At 40.1% G+C, this 21,013-nt stretch overlaps 1 protein-coding gene across 1 annotated transcript in view; it reads left to right on the top strand.

The window, feature by feature from the left end:
- The first annotated feature begins 18,345 nt into the window (after positions 1-18,345).
- Positions 18,346-21,013, top strand: part of ABHD3 (abhydrolase domain containing 3) — a 41,851-nt gene continuing 39,183 nt past the window's right edge. Inside the window, 4 exon segments of the mRNA XM_004683779.2 lie at positions 18,346-18,352; positions 19,323-19,702; positions 19,704-19,868; positions 20,421-20,584. Of these exon segments, the coding sequence (XP_004683836.2) occupies positions 18,346-18,352; positions 19,323-19,702; positions 19,704-19,868; positions 20,421-20,584 (716 nt within the window).

The raw sequence follows: 21,013 nt of genomic DNA, 5'->3' as shown, positions 1-21,013 counted from the left end.
TCCGTGTTGCCTTAGTCTTTTTTTAACGGAATCAAGAACGGAAGAGCTTGTGGCACAGTTTAAGGACGACCTGTATTTTGTATGTGTAAAATGAAAATATTTCAAGTCAGTGTGTGTCACTAGTGATGTGGTTTTCAGCGGAGGGAAATGGTACTGACTGATGTCACCAAAGGATAAAGCCCTTGAAGGTGTGTCTTCCTGCGCAGTCAGAATAGTAAGTGGACTCCAAACTGCACAAGCTTCTGCGAAAGAGAGTTTACAAGCACCTGCTCTTTGATAACTAACCTCCACCCACGACATAATTCAACCCCTAATTGCAAAAGACAACTTTGAAAAGTAAATGAGAAGGCTAACAGTGGTTTCTGGCTGCTATTACCTAAATGACATTTTGGTGTGTAGGATTTAAAACCATTGTTTCACAACCGAGCCGGATTAATTGTTAGCTTAAACTGTTGCTGTTCTTGAGAGGAAGAAAGGAATACTCCCAATAGAATCGAATAATCAAGTGAAAAGAAAAGGAGTGAAAATGTAACCAGTTAATTATTATGTAGTAAAATAAATAAAATGTTCTTAATTTTTCATGTAAATAAAACTGAGGAAAATACCAACTTGGAGTTCAAAAGCCAAAAAAGAATTTTAGAGAGGATATTCTAATATACTCCCTACCATTGGATTCCTGGCAACTTCACCAAAGTAATAAGATTTAAGTTGTCTTTGAGATGTCTTTGACATCTTATGAGGGTAACTAGAGTTCTTAACTCTTCTGGTTCACCAAGTCAAATCAATATAATGTCATCACTGTCATGGACTAGCATCATGTGCTATAGGATGGTGAGACAATTAAGGTCTCTGTAAATTAGTTTATGACAGAAAGCAGTAGTCTTTACATAACTCTGAGGAAAAACATTGAAGGTATGCTGCAGCCCTTGCTGGGTGAAAACAGTATATTTTGTAATGATACTTGTTAAGATGTGTGTGTGTGTGTGTGTGTGTGTGTGTGTGTGTGTGTGTGTGTGTGAAGCAGGTTCCTCCCTGGTGGCACAACAGGTTAGGACTCAGCTCTGCAAGCTAGTTGCAGCTGTTTCAGTATAAGTTCGATCCCCCACCCCGGAGGTGATCCACATGGCGTAGCAGACCTTTCCTGAGCCATCACCGGCTGCTCCCCTCAGCAGTGTATTTCAGTACATCTGCCTGTTCTGCTCCCCACTTTGTGTCTGGTGAATCCTCCCACAGCCTCTGGCTTATACCCCAGTTCTGTATGCATAAATAAATCTTTAATTTTAAAAAATCCTAAAAGGGAAATTTCCCTTTCCCTCATGCCCATTTACTATAGAAAATGACTGCTGGTCCATTTGAGGAAAAATAAGAAAGGAAGAGTTAAGGGATGAGATTTGGGCTGTGGCATAGGGTTCTTTCTTCATGAGGACCTCTGAAATGGCTTATAATCATCCACTAGATGAAAGGCAACATTGTTCTTCATTGTAGTGACTCAAGTCAGGTCTTTGCCTACTAGAGCTAGTTTTCCTAACTGATGACATCAAACTTACTTAAGGAAGATGCCCATCTATTTAATTCACCGTGACTAATCACCATCACCAAAGATCTATGTGAATTTAAATATTCTGATTGCTACTCTGGCACCAATACCCACTTTAGTAACTGTATTATTCATCTAGTCTTTGGTGGCTAAGCATGGAAAACTAGCCTGTTACACTGTCTTGAAATCAAGGAACCCACTTCAATGGTGAAATAGCCCTGACCTGCAGATGGTAGCCATCAGTGAGTTTAAAGACGCTAGTATTTTCCTCATCAAGGTATTTCTCAACATCTTAGTAAAAAGAGAGCCCTCTGAGACTTTTCCTTGTTCTAGAAGCTTTGATGTTATTTCTTTGAAATCATATCAGGGAGGATTTTGGCATCTCAACCTACTGTAGTAAGTCACCATTAAGTTCAGTTTTCAGTCAATGGACCTGCTGGTGAAGCTACTACATATATCGGAAAACATTGGTAAGTGTTCCTAGGTCAATAAATTCAGCAACCCAGTGTTAAATTCTTTTCTCTTCTTGACTGTCACTTGTAGAAACAAATATTCTAGGTCTTTAATGATACTAATTTGCAAAATCGTGCATTTTGGGGAGTTTTTTGGTTGGTTTTTTTTTCCAATTTTATTTACTTTTGCATGGAAAAGCTGGACTGTAGGCCAGAGATGTGGAGGGTGAGAGGATTCACCAGAGGCAGAGTGGGGAGTAGAACAGGCAGATTTTCTTAAATACACTGCTAAAAGGAGAAGTAGGTAAATGTACTGTGCCATGTGTGGATTAGCTCCTTTACTGGGGATTGAACTCAGGCTGCAACCTATTTGGGGAGATATATAATCTGTCTATCCCAGGTCAGTCAAGGAAATACCTCAGATGATTTTTCTTCAAGGTCTTTAATGTAGGGAAAGGTAGTCTCCTTAGATGTGGGGAAAGGACTGTTTAGTTGGCAAAGAAAGGTCAGGGAAGGAAATTGTGCTCACCAGTTAAAAACAAATAATACAGTGCCCTCCCTAGTGGCTCATTGGGCTAAAGCGCAGCACTGCAAGCTAACTGCAGCAGTTTCAGTGCAAATTCGATCCCCAGGCCCAGAGATGATCCACATGGCGCTGCAGACCTCTCCTGACCCGCCTGCTGCTCCCTTCAGCCATGTACTTTGTCAATCTGCCTGTTCTGCTCCCCACTCTGTCTCTGGTGAAGCCTCTCACTGCCCCTGCACCTCTGGCCTGTACCCCAGTTCTGTATGTATAAATAAATAAATCTTTTTTTAATGTATACAACTTGGTTGTGTCTCAAGGGCATTATCTCAAAGGGTAACCTCCTGTTTAATGCCATTTATATATTACTCTTGAAGAATCAAAATCATAGTGAAAGAAAAAAGATCAGTAATCACCAGAGTTAGAGTTGAGGGGAGCGTATGACTTTTAAGGGGTAACACAAGAGTTCCTTTGTGAGATCCAAGAATTCTGAATTCTGATTGTAGTGACAGTTACATAAATTCCTCCCTCTGAAAGAAAATGTCAGAGACTTGTACGTATACTCAAAAAGAGTGCTTGTAAATTGACAAAATCTGAGTAAGGTCTATACCTGAGTTAATAATAATATACAAATATTAGTTTCCTACTTTTTATAATATAAAGAGAGTTATGTGCGATATTATCATCATGGGAATTCTATTTTTACAAATTTTAAGTCAAATTATTTTAAAATAGAGGTTAGAAAAGGAAGAAAAGGGAAGGAGTGAGGGAGGAAAGGAGTCAAAGAAATTCAATTATCTCAGATTTGTCTAAATTCACCCAAATATCTTCATTCTAAATTTCAGTGTTCTACTTTTTCCCACTCTGTGCCCCAACCTTTCCATGGAAGTTTAGAAAGCATTCTCAGTGATATCATTGTATGGATGGATGCCCCAGCACTGTTTCCTCACTCTTCTGCTTTACACTTTTTGTATATAAAATAACTGATATTCTTGTTTAAGTTGTTTTTAGATCCCTCTTACTTAGCTGTGGGGGTTTATTGTCTGACAGATTCTGCTTATTTGTACAAGACACCAGTGTCCAGCAGACAGCAGCTCAGGAGTCATAGCAATCCTACTGTACTTACATGGACAGTCAGGATTCTCTATTCTGAAATATTTGTGGGGGGCCTGGGCACCTGATAACCCAGACACCTTTGGGAACCTTCACTGTGATGGATCCTTGGCCTTGGTCTTTAGCCTGCAAACCCTGAGACGTTTGGTAATGATAGCACATGTACATTTCCCAAATTTAGAGTGAGCTGTGTAGAGAAGTCCACTGAGCTTGTGACTGCTGCCCTTTGGGATGTTCACCGTGACTATCTTGAGCTCTACAAGAGCCGTGATAGCCTCAGCACATGCACTCATGGCCTTGGCATTGTTGAGCTTCATGTACTACAGGCCCTTCTTACTGCGCTTCTTAGCAAATCACCATTTCCTTAGGAATTTGGGTCCAGCCCCTTATGAGATTCTTATCTTTGTTGTTGGGGTCTCTTTATGCCACTCCTTTGCCATTTTAGGGATTGGTTGTGTGAGGTGTGGTTCTTGGACTTGGCCATGTCTGTACCAAATCCCACAGCTCCTCAGGCACCTTTATTTTTGTAACTTGAAGCTAAAGGAATCCCAACTAATTCACATTCTTGGTTCATAATTAGGTATGGAGATAATCTCTAGTCATTTCCATCCTCTTCCTAAATTTTTTTTTTCTAAACATCAAAGCAGTGTTATACGAGTTGAGATCTGTTTCTCTTAAAGGGCAGAAAACTCAACTCAGTGTCTTAACCAGAGGGGAGAATCTATTAGATTATAAAACTGAAAAATATCAGAAGTTCTAAATTAATAAGTATATGGGAGGGGCCTCCATGTTGGCACAAAGGGTTAAGTCTCAGCAGTATAAAGCTATGAGCAGCTGCTATAACATGAGTTTGATCCCTGGCCAGGGAAATAACCCACATTCCGTAGCAGACCTCTCCTATCTTGTGTGCTGTTCCCTCAGTATATTTGAGTGGATCCACCTGTACTGCTCCACAATCTGTCTCTGGTGAATCCTCTCATATACATGAACCTCTGGACTGTACCTCAGTTATTCTGTTACAGGGTAGCCACTCAGTCGTAGAGCATGAGACTCTTAATCTCAGGATCATGGGTTCAAGCCCCACACTGGACGCCAGAAAACTGTTACAGGGTAGCTCAGAGTAAACCTGGACTGCCTGTCTGTGGGTCCTCACCCTCACCACTGTTTATTATGTAATTTTCTGCAGACACACACAAAAGGGTAACGGGTTTATTTACAAAAAAAGGAAAAGGAAAAGGAACAACCTACGGAAAGAGAGAGGGATACAAAGTAACTGGAATATCTGACCAGCTCAGCTAACTTGGAACTCTAGTCACAAACTGCTAGCCCCCAGTCACACAGTCTAAGAGCCGTTGCTCCAGAGAGAGCCGTAACCTCTCCAGAGCAACAACTGGAAAACTGCTCTCTATTTATCCCCCAAAGTCCCAGAATGCCTGCTTAGCTCTGTCCTTGGGTCCTCGCAGTTCTCCCCTTGGTACTGCTGGGAGTTACAGTTTCCAATCACTGGAGTAGGGGGTACAGTCCAGAAAGCTGGAGTAGGGAATAGAGTCCACAAAACTCTGCAGAGTTCCTTTAGGACATCCTTCCCCTTAACAATTGTATGCATAAATCTTTTTTAAAAAGTATATTGACTTGAAGGATAAAAAGAGCTTCTGTACAGCAAAAGAGACATTACAAAAAACAGACATCCCATTGATTGGAGAAAAAAATTTCTCACACAAAACTAGCGATAAAGGATTGATCACAAAAATATACGGAGAAATGATGAAACTCAACAAAAATAAACAACCCCATCAAAAAAATGGACAGAAAAGCTAAAAAGACTCTTCTCCAAAGAGGAAATGCAGATGGCCAACAAGCATATGAAAAAATGTTCAACATCACTTGTAATAAAGGAGATGCAAATTAAAGCCACAGTGAGTTACCACCTCACCCCAGTGAGAATGGCACATCTTCAAACAACTAGCAACAACAAATGTTGGCGAGGATGTGGAGAAAAAGGAACGCCCCTGCACTGCTGGTGGGAATGCAAACTAGTACAACCACTATGGAAAACTGAAGGTTCCTCAAACTGCTAAACATGGAGCCTTCCTACAACCCAGCAATCCCACTCCTAGGTGTCTACCCAAAAGACACAAAAACACTGATTCAGAAAGATACCTGCACCCCCATGTTTATTGCTGCTTTATTAATAATTGGAAAGACATGGAAACAGCCCAAATGCCCAAAATGGATGACTGGATTAAAAAGGATATGGTACATATACACCATGGAATATTACTCAGCAACCAAAAAAAGAAACACATGTCTTTGCAGCAACATGGATGGAGCTGGAAAAGATCATGCTTACTGAAATAAGCCAGAAAGAAAAGGAAAAATACCAGATGGTTTCTCTCATAGCAGGAATATAATATACAGGTGAAAAAATAATGATAATGATGAATAGAGACATTTTGTGGAGGTGGAGTGGGGAATGGGATCAAAAATAGTGGGAGGAGGGAAATGCACTGGACTATGGTGATGGCATATGGGTGATTTGGTGATGGGAAGCCCAAGGGGATTGCAAATGAGATGGAAAAGTGCACAAAATGATGTAAAAATAAACTATTATAATTTTTTTTAAAAGTATATTGACTTGGGAATTCAAACAGCATCTTTAGGATTCAGCATTCTTCCATTTTTCATGTCTGCCTTTCCTTTATCTTGCTTCTTTACTTCCTTCATAGTTACCAAGTGACCTCAAGCTGCTGTAAATTCTAGCAGAAAAAAACTTTCTGCTAGTACCCCTCCCCCACCATCTCTCACAATAGTCCCAGCAGGTCTCTTTATGACACAATGATCCTATCCTGGAAACAAAATGTGAGGTTATAGTGGGCCTGGTTTCATGTCACTACTAAATTGGGTTTGTTACCAGTTCTACCAAAAGCACTTAGTCTAACTGTGAAAGCACTTAGTCTAACTGCCAAAGAAAGCAGAATAAATGCTCGAGAAAAAAATGGAAAGTAAATATTAACAAGTACATTAAAACATATTCTTTATGCTTAGTTTCCAATTAAGGAGAACTTACTTTCAGAAAACAGCATATGAATGAATTATTCCAGGTGAATAATTTTCCCCTTAAAGAATGGTTAGTTGTTTTCATTCAAATAACCTGTTTGAATTCTGAAACAGAGGAAGAGGAAATCATCTGACCATTTAGATAGTGTCAACCTTTTGAATAGAAACAATGTGGTGAAATGAAACCAGCACTGAAGTTAGGAGATTTTGATTCCAATTTAACACTGAGACTTAGTACTAGATCTGTGAGCTTCTCTTTTCTTGTGTACAGGACAAAGGAGTCAATAATATTTGTGCATGTAATCGTTCTTGATTTATGCTTCTGATGTATCCTAACATGCTGGGTTTTGTTGGGGGAAAGGATGTCTTGAACTCCTCAAGTAGGTTTTATGGACCCCACCCCCACCCCAGACCAGAGCCATCCAAGATACCAAGGACTGCAAATCCGATGGGAGGGAGTGTTACAGGATAGCCCAGAGTGGACTGGCTGGGAACTGAGTGTGGAGTAAAGCAGCCAAGTTTGATCTATAACCAGAGTTATGGGCTTGGGAGGATCCTTGGTTTTCTGCTGGTTTTCAGCATGCTGTTGGGGGTTCTAGCTCAGCAGAACTAATTTACCATTCACCATTCATCTCCCTCTTTTTCTCCCTGAGTTTTCCTTTCTTCATTTTCCCCTTTTTGTAAATAGACCCTCTATTAGCCTTTTTATGTGTGCCTGCAGTTGTGTCTCATTATAAGTCCCTTTTAAGCGCATGGGCACAGACCCACAGTCAGGCCCACCCATTTTACATTGGAGTTGCCCTGTAACCATTTGAGACATCCTTACAAGTTGGTATCTAAGGAGTTACAGCCAATATTTCTATAGCAAATTTGTCCAAAATGAAAGTGTAATAGAGGCCATAATCTATGGTAAAACCTGTGTCCCGGTTGGCTCATGAAGTCACTGTGCTCAGAAGTGAAGACAATATCCAATATCTATGAGAATATGTCTTTTGGAGGCTACGACATATTGGCATTGTTACAGGGTAGCCCAGATTGGACTTGGGTTGCCTGTCTGTGGGGCCGTACCTACATGCTCAAAATGTAATTTTCTGCAGACTCACACAAAAAGGGTAATGAGTTTATTTTTAAAGAGGGGGAAAGGAAAAGGAACCAACCTAAGGAAAGAGAGAGAGATACAAAGTAGCTGGAATACTTTACCAGCGCAGCTAACTTAGCTAGTCCCAAACTAATGCTGCTAGCCCCAGTCACACAGTCTGAGAGCAGCTGTCCCAGAGAGAGAGAACCGTTACCTCTCCAGAGTTATAGTTGGAAAACCATTCCCTATTATCCCCCAAAGTCCCAGAATGCCTGCTTAGCTCCACTCTTAGGTCCTCACAGTTCTCTCCCTGGTGCTGCTGGGAGTTGTAGTTTTCCAATCACTAAAGTAGGGGGTGGAATCCCGAAAGCTGGAGTAGGGGTGGAGTCTACCAAACTTTGCAGAGTTGTTTTAGGACATTCTTCCCCTTAACAGCATCATCTCCACAAAGTCATACCAGCACCTCAGATTCCAACCAGCAAATAGCAAGTTCTTTTCCTTTGTCCTCCAAAATTCGATTCACCAATAATGAGTACTTACGTGATGCAACAAGACTCATGAAATCTTTGGTTTTTCTAAAAAAAAGAATTTTTACCTTCTTGTTGGCACATAGTATGATCATAACTTCTCGTGTTACCTTTTAAATGTTCTCAAGCATTTTATTGCAAAAAACAAAAAATTCCATGCAGCTGGCATTGAGTCTAATTATAAGTCTAAGTGTCAAACTGTACAAATTTACTCTTTTGTAACTTTTCTGCTTGTAAGACTACCATAACAATATTACACCAGAATATTCTACTGAAAAGATAAAAAATTCTGCAGATGGATAGTTGGTGATGTTGCATACCAATCTGAACACAATTTAATGCCACTAAACACTACATTTCATAAGATTAAAATGATAAATTCTGTGTTGTCACAATAAAAAAAAAACAGGAATTACAGTATGAGCCAGCAATTTCCCTCCTATTTATATGCCCAGAAGAACAGAAAGCAGGCATTCAGACAGTATTTACATCACAGTGCTTACTATTAGCAATATCCAAAAGATGAAAATGTTCCACAGATGCATGGATAAACAAAATGTGGTATATAGACACAATATTATTCAACATAAATAGAAATAAAATTCTACTCTATTTCTCCTTCTGTGTAGAAGGACATTTCTGTTGAGAATAACTACCATGATTTCCAGTGCTTTGTTGAAACCTTATATATGAGCCCTTCTGGCCAACCATCATAGTACTCCTGGGGTTTGCAGTTTTCTATAAGTTCACTGTAGGTGAACCAAAAAGAAAATAATTTCTACAGAAATTATTATTCCATGAAAGATTTGGGGGAGATGAAGAAAGTTGGTATCATTCAGAGTACAAAGTGATGTACTGAATAACGAATTTCTTTGGCTTAACTTCCATAGAAGTTTATCGCTGATTATGTTCCTGAACTATGACTATTCGGGCCAATGAATTATTTCTCTGAATAAATAAACAAATATTGTGAGAAAAAGAATAAATGAAATTTTGATATATGATACAAATTGGATAAACCTTCCAGACACTATTTTAAGTGAAATGTACCAGGCAAAAAGGTATATAATGCATGATTCTACTTACATGAGATACCTACAGTAATCAAATTCATAGAGATAGCAATTATTAGAAGTTTCCAAAAGGGCTGGTGAAGGGGCAATGAAAGCTATTGCTTAGTGATTGTAGTTTCTGTTTGGGGTAATGAAAATGTTTTGGAAATAGAAGTTATGATAGCTACACAACATAATGAAAACAATGTCACTGAATTTCACACTTAAAAATGATTGCAGTGACATTTGTTATATCTATTTTACCACAATTAAATATTTTACTTATTTATATATATATATATATATATATATATATACACTCACACACACATATATACACTACAACATGCTAAAAACCATTGGGTTGTACACTAAGCAGATGAACTATATGGCATATGAATGATACTAAAGTAAAGTTTTTAAAATCAAGATAGATAGGCTGAATGGATTTTTTTTTAAATATTAAGCATAACCCAATTTTATGCAATCTGTAAGAGCTTCACAGGAAGAGTCTAGCCAGATGGTGGCTGAGTGACAACTCAAGTCTCACCTCCTTCAAATACTTAAAACTAAATTGTGTCAGAACAAAGTCAATACTACTGAAAGATGAACAGACAACTACAGCATACAGTAGCAGCAACAGTTTAGCAGAAAAGAACAGGAAAACCTTTAACCAAATTATGTTCACAGTGATGCCAGGGCAGTACAACTCTAAAGAGAAAAGGGTGGCTCCCATATAAAGCCAGTTACAACTGACTCAGGAGTCTGAGTCAGGGACTTTGGAGACCCACGGCTACACAAGATAAAGAGGTGCATAAGTTAGCTTGGAGCACTGAGTGACCTCTCAGATAACTATAGGAGCAGTAATGCAGAGTGATTAACTACTCCCTTGAACTTGAGGCTCCCAATAAAGAACAGCTGGAGCCTGAAACTGAAAGAGCAAACAGGTTGGATCACATCTCATCTCACTGTCCTCGTAGAAAAGTCTATTATTTGGGGCCTGAGGCTGCAATGTTCTAAATACCTGCCACCTCCTTCTTTCACCCAGTACAAAAACCTAGAAAACAACTGAACTCTTTCAGTACAAGGTTAGCAATAGAGACAGCCCCTGGGTAAAGCTCAGTACTAGGAAATAAAAGAGACAGCTCCCAGCTTACAGCCCTGTCTCAGCATAGCTTAGGGTAGAGGCTGGAATGAAACTGTTATAGGGCAAACCACCCTTATGAAATGGATTGCTTGATGGTGGGCCCTCACCCATGTGCTGGAAAGGGACTTACAATAAGACGCAAATGCAGGTACACACAAAAAGGTTAATGAAGAGTTTATTTACAAAAGAAGGGGAATTAAAGCAATGAGTAACTCAGGAAGAAAGAGAGGAAGCTACATTGGTGAATGTGTCCTACCAGTTCCACCGAGAGGAATCCCAATGGCACTCTGAGAACCTGTGAACAGCCAAGAGCCAAAAGCCAAGAGCTAAGAGTCCCCCAAGGCCCACATGTTTGGTTACATACCAAACTGGCTGCTAACTCCACCTAGTTCCCAGCAATCCTCCCTTCAGTGATGATGACATTATAGGATTTGCAGTTCTTGGTATCTTGGATATCTCTAGTCTGGAGTGGGGGTGAAGTCCATAAAAACTGTGACTGTGGAGTTTGTTAGGCATTCTTTCTCCCCCAACAATTCTACATTAGAAATTTAGATGGGGGCCCTCCCTGGTGGCGCAGCAGGTTAAAGCACAGCACTAAGAAGCCAAAGCCACTTCCACATTAGTGTGATTCCTGCCTGCCCCAGAGGTAACCCACATGGTGTGACAGACCTCTCCTGACCCGCCCACTGCTCCCCTCAGCAGTGTACTTCGTTGATCTGCCTGTTCTGCTCCCCACTCAGTCTCTGGTGAAGCCTCTCACCACCCCTGAGCCTTTGGCCTGTATCCCAGTTCTACATGCACAAATAAATAAATCTTTAAAAAAAGAAAAAGAAATTTAGATGGGGGATCTGACCTAAAGGTGGACATCACTGTGGAGCCCCACCAAGCAGCTTTGGTACCTACAACACAGTAGAAACTTTAGTACCTGATGTTCCCTGGAGGTGACACTTTGGTGCCTGGTTCCTTTCTACCTACTACCCTGGTGCGTAGGAGTTCTCCAGGTATTTTTTTAATTGCACCATTTTCACTTGGATGTAAGACCTGAGTTACTATTCTCTCCATTGTTTTATGTTTTTGAAGAATTATTTATTTATGCATACAGAACTGGGGTAAAGGCCAGAGGTGCGAGGTGAGAGGTAAAAAGGCAGCAATCTGAACATATATCCCTATTACAACCTATGAAAACTAAAGGGACAAAAGAACATAGCACCAATGCTGAAGCAAAAAGACTGCATCCTGCAGAACTGGAGAGTATGTCTGAAAAGAAATTCAAGGTAACAATCATAACAATGCTTATGAACTGAAAAATAAATACATAAAAAGATAACATAGAACTGAAACAGAAGACCAAGAAACTATGACTTTTATAATTAATGGATCTAAAAAATACTGTAATTCAATTTTTAAAATACAATAGACAAAAATGAAACCATGGAGAGACCCTCCCCTGGTGGTACAAGGGGTTAAAGTGCAGCAGCTATCAACAGCCATTGCAGTATGAATTCAATCCCTGCCTCGGAGGTGACCCACATGGCGCTGTAGACCTCTTCTGTCTTACCTGCTGCTCCCCTCAGCAGTGTTACTTTGTCGATCTGCCTGTTCTGCTCCCCACTCTGTTTCTGGTGAATCCTTTTGCTACCTCTGCACCTCTGGCCTGTCCCCCATTTCTGTATGCAGCAATAAATAAATCTTTAATAAATAAGTAAAAGGTAGTGGGACAACTGAAAATAAAAAATTAAGTTAGTTCATACTCTATTTCCATGCACAAAAATAAACTTAAAAAGATTAAAGTTTAGCTTTAAGACCCTCAACCACAAAATACATACACAAAAACATTAGTGGTATGTTATATGCTATGTTATATGATGATAAAGATATTTCTAGAGACTTGGCACCTATTGCAAGGAAAATGAAAGCAAAATGAGACAATTAGATTTATGTCAAAGAAAAATGGGGGGTCACTTCTACATAGAAAAATAAAATATAAGGTTAGGGTCTTCCTGGTGGCCCAAGGGTTAAGTCTTAGCACTATTACCACTACAACCTGAGTTCAATCTCTGGTCATGCAGGTGATCCACATGGCACAGCAGACCTGTCTCATCCACTGCTCCGCTCAACAGAGTATTTTAGTCAATCCACCTGTTCTGCTCCCTACTCTGTCTCAGGTGAATCCTCTCATCCTCTGTACCTCTGACCTACACCCTAGATCTTCTAAGCAAAAATAAATTAATTAATTAAATAAAAAAATAAAAAGACCCTCAACAATTATTGGAGAGGATGCAGAGAAATAGGAACCCTATCGTTGGTGGGAATGTAAGCTGGTACAGCTATTGCTAAAAGAGATCTGGATCTACCTTAAAAACAAATAATGGAAATGCTCTTATGACCCAGCAATACCAACTCTGGGCATCTATGTGAAAAGCACAAAACCATTAACAAAAATTATATTTTACAATGATTATTGCAGCACTATTACACTAAAACATAGAAGCAGTATAAATGATCATCAGAGAACTGGATCAAAATAATGTGATCTATCTGAACTGTGAAATATTATTTAGCCTTAAGGAAAGATGAAATGCTGCCATTACAAGAGAATGAAAGAAATTTGAGGGAAATGTGTGCAGTAAAGGAAGTCAGAATCGCAAATACTGGACATTAGCATAGTGGACAATTTGACAAAGTAAAGTGCCTACAAATACAAACAGGGGTTACTAAATAAAGGGAGGGTTCTGTGGTTAAGCGGGAAGAATGAGGGACAAAGGGGCAAGCAGACACAGAGATGTGGTGGAGAGGGAAGCGATCATTTTTTTTAAAGATTTATTTATTTATGCATACAAGAACTGGGGTACAGGCCAGAGTTGCAGGGGAGAGTTGTTGGTGAGATGATTCGCCAGAGACTGAGTGGGGAACAGAACGGGCAGATCTACTGAAATCCAGTGCTGAGGGGGAGGAGCAGGTGAGACAAAAGAGGACTGCTGTGCCATGTGGGTCAGCTCCCTGGTGGGTGATGGAACTCATGCTTTGGTGGTTGTGGATAGATAGCTTCATAGTGCTTCACTTTAGCCCCACTAGGGGGGCCCAAAAGAGATTCACTTTAGTATCAAGAACACAAATAGCTTGAAAGAAAAAATATAAAGATATTTCATGTTATTATTTCCCAGTGACAAGTAATCACAAACAGTGACAGGAAGCAATGGAAATTGTGCAGTTCTGAAAAACACACATCCAAAATAAAAATGCCAGTCAGGCAAGTTTCTTCTGGAGTTAAGAGAGAATCAATCCCTTGCCTCTTAGAGTCTGCTTTCTGCATGCCATAGTGTCCGGTGCATCACTCCAGTCTCTGAAACAATCGGCATATTGCCTTTTGCTCTGTGTTTCTCTCAAACCTTTCTCTTATAAGGGCATGGGATTAAGATCCTTATTGGATGTAAGGTCCACCCCAATACCAATGTGATTTCATCCCAAGAGTCTTCTTTCCATCTGCAGCAAGACCCTATTTCCAAGTAAGGTTACATTCCCAAGTATCAAAGTTTAGAACTTAGACCTAATATTTCTGTACTCAACTCACTATTCAACTCACTACACATGCAAGAGGTAAGGACAGCTGGGGCAGATGGACTAAAAGAAGACAAAATAAACCTTAAGTAAAAAATTGATTCCAGAAGTCAAAGACATTGATAAGAAGATCAAACTGTGAAGTTACAACAATTGTAAACATATATATATACACACATAATATATGATACATGCAATATATATACATATACACACACATACACATATATATATAGCAGAGTCCCAAAAAATGATAGCAAAAAATGAAGGCTTAAATAGATAGCTATACAATAATAGTTGCCATTCAGTAATGACAATTCAATATAATATGGTGATATGCTATTTCAGTAATTAATAGATATATCACACAGAAGATCAGTAAAAAAATGAAAGACTCAAACAAAACAAAAGCTAACTACACTCTAAAGGCGTGTATAGAAAACACTAACCAACAACAGAATGCAGATTTTTCTTAGTGGCACGTGGAAATTTCTCTAGGACTTCTCTAGCAGAAGGAAGGAAATAATAAAGAATGAAGAAGAGAAATGAATCAGAAAACAGTAGAATCAATGAAAACAAGTTTATTCTTTGAAGATACCAACAAAGCAGACAAACCTTTAGGTAGACGGAGACAAAAGATGCAAATTATACAATCAGATTCAATGAGGGCATTACTGCAAGTCTTATAGAAATAAAAAGGATTACAGAATACTCTAAACAACAGTATATAAACATTTTAGACAACCTAAATGAAATGGACAAATGCTTAGAAAATATGCTAACAAAATTCAAAATAAGAAAAAGAATAATTTGAACAGAACTTTAACACTGAATAAATTTTCAAAACACCTAGCCCCCTAAAAATCCAGGACCAGAACTCTTCACTGATGAACTCTATCTTTTAGGGAGTAGTGCTCCTCAAACTCCCCCAAAAAATAAAAGAAGAGAAAGCACCTCCTAACACATTCTATGATTCCAGCAGTAGCCTGATTCCAGTGTCAGAAAAAGACAACAAAAGGAATTTTAGACTCCACCCAGGGCAATACCCTTTGATTAATTCAAAGCCACTTAATTAGAGAACTTAATTACATTTGCAAAATCACTTTTACCCTATAATATAACACAGTCACTAAAGTGATTTTCCATTATAGTCACTTGTCCCCCCTCAAACTCAAAGGTTTATACACCTCGTAAAATAGAGTATACAATAGGGGGAGGAATCTTGAGAAAGAAGGTACATCGTAGGATTCTGCTTAAACAGACTGTGATCTTTGATGATGTAGGAAAGGAAATTGCCTTCACCTGTTTTGGGGTCTCATCACCGCCACCCCCCCCAACCTGGGGTATCATAACCCATCAGTCACACAAGTGTGTGACTTACAAAAGATATGTTTGGAAATATATAACTAAGAACATTTATTTCAACTTAAGTGATTCACTTTGCTTCACAACTAATTTAACACATCCTTGCTGTGTTTCACATGATCACTCCACACTTGTTTTCTATCAGTACATTTACTTGGAAGCAAGCTATTTGGGAATTAACAGAGCACGGTGTTTTCACAGATGTTGAGGTGGCCAAAAATATTTCTTTTATCAATGACATATGATCAGAAAACTGCATCTTTGCATGTGGGAGAATTATATTGAAGTTCTATTAAGAAAAATTTGATTCAGCTCTTTCTTTTGGAACTCAATCTAGTTTCTTTTGCTTCAGCCTGCCTTTATGTCATTCTATACAAATTATGCCTTCTTACAATTTGTCTTTGGCTTTCCCCTGGGAAAGGATGAAGAGGAAGCATCAACTTTATGTTCCTCCAGTTGGGTTGCAGCCTGCAAATTAATCCTCTCCACAGGAAAGTACTCCCAAATGACTCCAGTTACCTTGGAGGAAGCAGGGTAAATGTATCTCCCTATTATGGATACTACTTGGCTGCCATATCTGAGCCTAATAAACACAAATTAACCTTGAGGGAAGCTTTTCACAGATTTTTCCTCAAGGCTCCAGTGATGGATCTAAACAATACGGATTAGGAGTAGCTAGGGAACACAAAATCATCTGCCCTCTAGATAACCTCTTAAGCCTTCAATCAGTTCAACTTGCTTCTTTCTGAGGCTTTCACATGTGTGTCCCTCTTTTCCAATACAACTTCCTACCTTTACTTGAGTAAATCTTAATTTTTAACACCTTTTCTTAGCTTGAGGTCTCTGGCCTCAATTCCTCTAATTTAGTGCTCCTTCCAAAGAAATCAGTTGGAAGTCAGACAGTTCATGCTAAGGCTAGGCTTTGTTAATGTAAGGGATTATTAGTGCTAAAGATAGGACTACAACTAGTGTGATAACAGTATTAGAATTGAGGGGTTTAGGATCACTGTGATTTACTAGTAAATAATTTGATGACAGCCATATTTTTATAACAATCCATAGAGTACTACAATCTTTTTCTTAATTGAATGTAACCTATAATTTATTTCATTATGTATATGTGTTGTGATTTTTCAGTTCTGACATTCTCTGTAACTGTAAACCTAATATTTGTTAGGTTTCTGACTAATTTCTGTTCATTTGCCATAGAATTGAGGAGGTTAAGGATATGAAGTGTATACTATTATATATGGAATTTTTTGCATTATCCAAAAATTAAAAGAAACATTGTTAACTATATGATTCAATTCTTCCTAAAGACCCTCAAGGAGTCCACATAAAAGAGTTATACTCTGGACTCATGTTTAACTTAATATAATACAAATGGATAGACATAGAAGTAAGTGTGTGTGTGTGTGTGTGGTCTAATATTTAGAGTTGTCAGTTAAAAGGGCTTAAGTAGGGCCTCCCTGGTGGCGCAATGGATCAAAGCACACTAGAAAGCTATCCCCAGCCACTGCAGCACAAGTTCAATCCCAGGCCAAGGAGATGACCCATATGGCATGACCCACCCACTGCTCCCCTCAGCATGTATTTCAGTCAGTCTGCCTGTTCTTTTCTCCATTCTGTCTCCGGTGAATCCTCTTACCATCATACCTCTGGCTTGTACCCCCAATTCCTATATACATAAATAAATATTTTTTAAATAGGGGGGCTCATGTAATGAAAACCAGTAACAATAACCATACACAGTGAATAGATCTTGGTTTCTAAATACCTTTCATCAATTAATATTATACAAAACTTGTGAAGATGTGTTCTTATTTAAAACTTCTCTACCATCACATCTTACAATGTTTTGGCCTTTCTTACTTTAGTTATATATATTTTCATATGACATACTCCTTTACAATCAACTTAGAGATTTTTACTGTTTAATAAACAATAATTGTTTATTGTGACAATTACACAAAGAAGTACAAAGAAAAAACAATTTCTCAATGGTTTTTGAAAGCTGAAATCTTCAACTTATTTAAAACATTCGAATGATAAATACACCAGTAGGCAAAAATGAGCAGTAAGATTTATTAATCTTAAATGGCTTTGTGGAACCTTTAACATTTTCTATTAATTCCCTGTTGGTACATAACAAATTACCACACATTCAGCAGCTTAAAACAACACATTTATTATTTAACAGTTTTTGCAGGTTGGAAGTTCACATACAGTTAGTTGAGTCTTCTGCTCAGGATCTCACAGTCCAGCCACAGCAAACAGCCAGCATGTGATCTCATCTGAAGACTTAACTGGGGAAGAATCTGCTACTAAGCTTGTTGGCTCATTTCCATGCAACTATAGGACTAAGAAACTATATTCTCCTAGAGGATCCCAACATTTCCCCTTTAGAGGGGCTCTCTTTAAGAGCAGTTCATAGGACTCATGCAGGCAGGAGAGACTCTAGCTCTTATCTGTTATCTTAAATCACATAACCTAATAATAATAGGCATGTTGACATCACGTTGCTTTTGCTGTATTCTATGGGTTAGACACAGTTGCCGTTAACAATCAAGGGGAAAGAACAATACAAAGGCATAGATTCCAGGAGGAAGAGATCATTGGAGGTTATGTTAAGGTCTGAGTTATTTCCTCATTTAAATTTGCACCAATACTTTCTATCTTCAGGACGAATGTGAATGTTTGTCTAACAAAGAGGAAATTTGAGCACCTTCCACCCCAACCATCTTATTTATAGACAAAGAATTGAAGTTGGAAAAGTAAATAATTTTCTTAAGTCTGTGGATGAATTCAGACCTGGTTTTGATCCCAAGGCTAGCCTTCTTTCTGTACACTGTCAAGTAATTTATTTTACTTTATGGTTTTGTTCTAAGGTTAAGTAAAATGAAATATATATATGCTTTTATTGGTCAACCAGGTAAATGGCAGGTATGGCATTTAAAGAATGTTACATATAAATTGTCAAGCATGGAGCCAGCATACATATTTGTGTACTCAGGAGCAAAAGTCACTGGGTGAAAGAGAATTACTTATGTAAAGGGGAGAATCTGACACTATTTGTTTTAATCATCCCAACAACTCCATAAAGCAGAAACTAATATTCAGCTGATGAAAAACAAAACAGGCTGAGTAAAGGTAATGAGTTATTCTCCCTACTGGCAACCATCAAGTTGTAATGATCAAATAAATTGCTCACTTCTGGACCATCACATTTTCCTGTCACTAATTTATATCTTTAATTTACAATCCTGTGGATTTTTTTTTTTTTTTGGTCTGTACGACCTTTTCCCTTTTCCCTGTGGTCTATTGAAGTCTTGCCCGTAGCAGAATATTATACATTTAAGCTCTCCAGAGATGTTATCTCTAGCTTTAATCATTTTGGCATAATGAAGTCTAGGGGAACCTATTTCAGAAACGGTTTCCTGCGTGTACTTTAGGTGACCGTGAATTCCCCTAAGTCTATGAAGCCAAAACATAAATATACCATAAACAGATTTAAGAATTGTTTTAATCCCAATTCCTATTTTTGATCTTTTCACTTACTTTTCAATATACCTTCTCATTTAAGGCATAATTGGCCACAAAAAGGATTTACAGAGAGATTTAATACCGATGTCCTGACGTTGAATTTTACAATCTTTGGGAGCAACACAACTTCCTGGGAAATATAGGATACTTTCACGAGGTTGTGCATCCTCCAAGCATATCTCTAGCATTAATGCCCCCAAATCTTGAATTAGTATGCCTTAATCCAAGGCACAATTCCTGAATACCATAACCCCTAGTTTACGAGAAGGATTAACCAAGACCCTCCACTGTGCGCAATAGCTCAAGGTCACTGGGGCAGGAGCCCGCTCAGAGCTGAGCGTCCTGTAAGGCCCAATTCCTTTCTCCAAAGTCAGCGCCCACTCTTTCCCCACTCTTGGGGTGCACACGTCAGACTGCGACCGGTCGGGCGACCCCACTCAATCCGCCGAGTGGGGGAGCTTGGAACCCCGACTCTGGAAGGTTCTGAGTGGCTGGCGGCGGGGGCGGCTCTGGAGAAGGCGGGGCGGAGCCGGCGGCGTCCAGCTGGCTGGGCTACGCCTCCTGGGGCCGCTCGGCCGCACCCGTTGGCGGAAGCCGCGCTCGGTCCGGCAGCAGACGCTCGGGGCAGAGGGTCCGCGGCAACGTCGCGCCGGCTTTCGCCCGAGAGCCGGCTGGCGGTGCCCCTGCCGCCGTCGCCCGCTCGCCTGCTGGCTAGGCTCCCGCCGCAGTACCCGAGCGTCGCGCTCCCCTGGCCGCGCAGCGCTTAGCCATGGACCTGCGGATGCTTTCCCGGGAGCTCTCCCTCTACCTGGAGAACCAAGTCAGGGTTGGATTCTTCGGTTCGGGAGTGGGCTTATCCCTGATCCTTGGCTTCAGCGTTGCTTATGCCTGCTACTACCTGAGCAGCATTGCCAAGGTGAGCCGGGGGGTGGAGCGGGCACCCGAGGCGCAGGGCCGCGGGCGGCTTTGCCAGGATCGACAGCAGCGGGCGAAGCCGGGGTCAGCAGTTGGCAATGATTGGGGCGCTCTTGAAGGCGACCTCAGTTGTTGCCCTTTGCCGACATCAGATAGACACCCTTTGAGCTCGCGCGGGAAAACTGGCCAGTCCCTGCCTTTCTGCCCATGGGTCGGGTCCAGGTCCTTGAACCGCAGCTCAAAAACCCCGACTATCTCCACGCGAGTGGCGCTGCCCTGTCACTGTTTGCTAATGCAACAGTGCTGCTAGACGATGCTGTAGCACTTTTGAGAATGGTTCCCTTATCTCAGCCCTCATCTTCCTCTAGAGCGTGTTGGTGGAATACTTCTTAAGTTCACTGGGTGATTCGCCTCAGGCTTCCAAAAGGAAATGTAACTCGAGGGTTTACTCACGCGATGGGGGCAAGTTTGTGTTCATGTATAGTTTAAGGCTAGTAGAAACTTTGCCCTGTTCTCGATCTTTCACTAATACTGCTTTTTCCCCCCACCACAGAAGCCCCAGTTAGTGACCGGGGGTGAGAGTTTCAGCCGCTTCCTTCAGGACCACTGTCCGGTGGTCACGGAAACATACTACCCGACAGTCTGGTGCTGGGAGAGTCGAGGACAGACACTGCTGAGACCTTTCATCACTTCTAAGCCCCCGGTGCAGTACAGGAAGTAAGTACATTTCCATTTTCAATAATTTCTTCAAAGTCACAGTATTTTGCTTACTCTCAGTTTTCGGTTAATAGACCTCTGGTTTAGTAAGTTTTTATGAAAGAAAAGGAGAGTGAAAGCGGACGATATGGCTCTCATCTAGCTGCAAGAAAATATTCAGGCATTGACTTGCCCTGTCTTAATCCCCTGCCCCTTTCCCCATGTAAATGGTGTATTACTGGGATGAGGAGAGAGTTTGGGAGTTACCTTTTTCCAATTTGTCATGCATCTGATCTGGAAGACTAAAATCCTTTGATGATGTGCACCAATTCATAAAATGATGGGTCTTGGGTGGGGGGGGGCAGTGAATTGGGTTTTGTGTGCTGGAACTCTAAAAAGTCTTCATATTGATAAACAAATAGTTTTTTGATGATAATGTCCTTGAAGTGT

The sequence above is a fragment of the Condylura cristata genome, unplaced genomic scaffold (assembly GCF_000260355.1).
Source record: "Condylura cristata isolate star-nosed mole 26May11 unplaced genomic scaffold, ConCri1.0 scaffold00016, whole genome shotgun sequence".
Taxonomy (NCBI): domain Eukaryota; kingdom Metazoa; phylum Chordata; class Mammalia; order Eulipotyphla; family Talpidae; genus Condylura; species Condylura cristata.
Note: the sequence above shows the minus strand (reverse complement) of the source record. Positions and strands in the feature narration are given on the sequence as shown.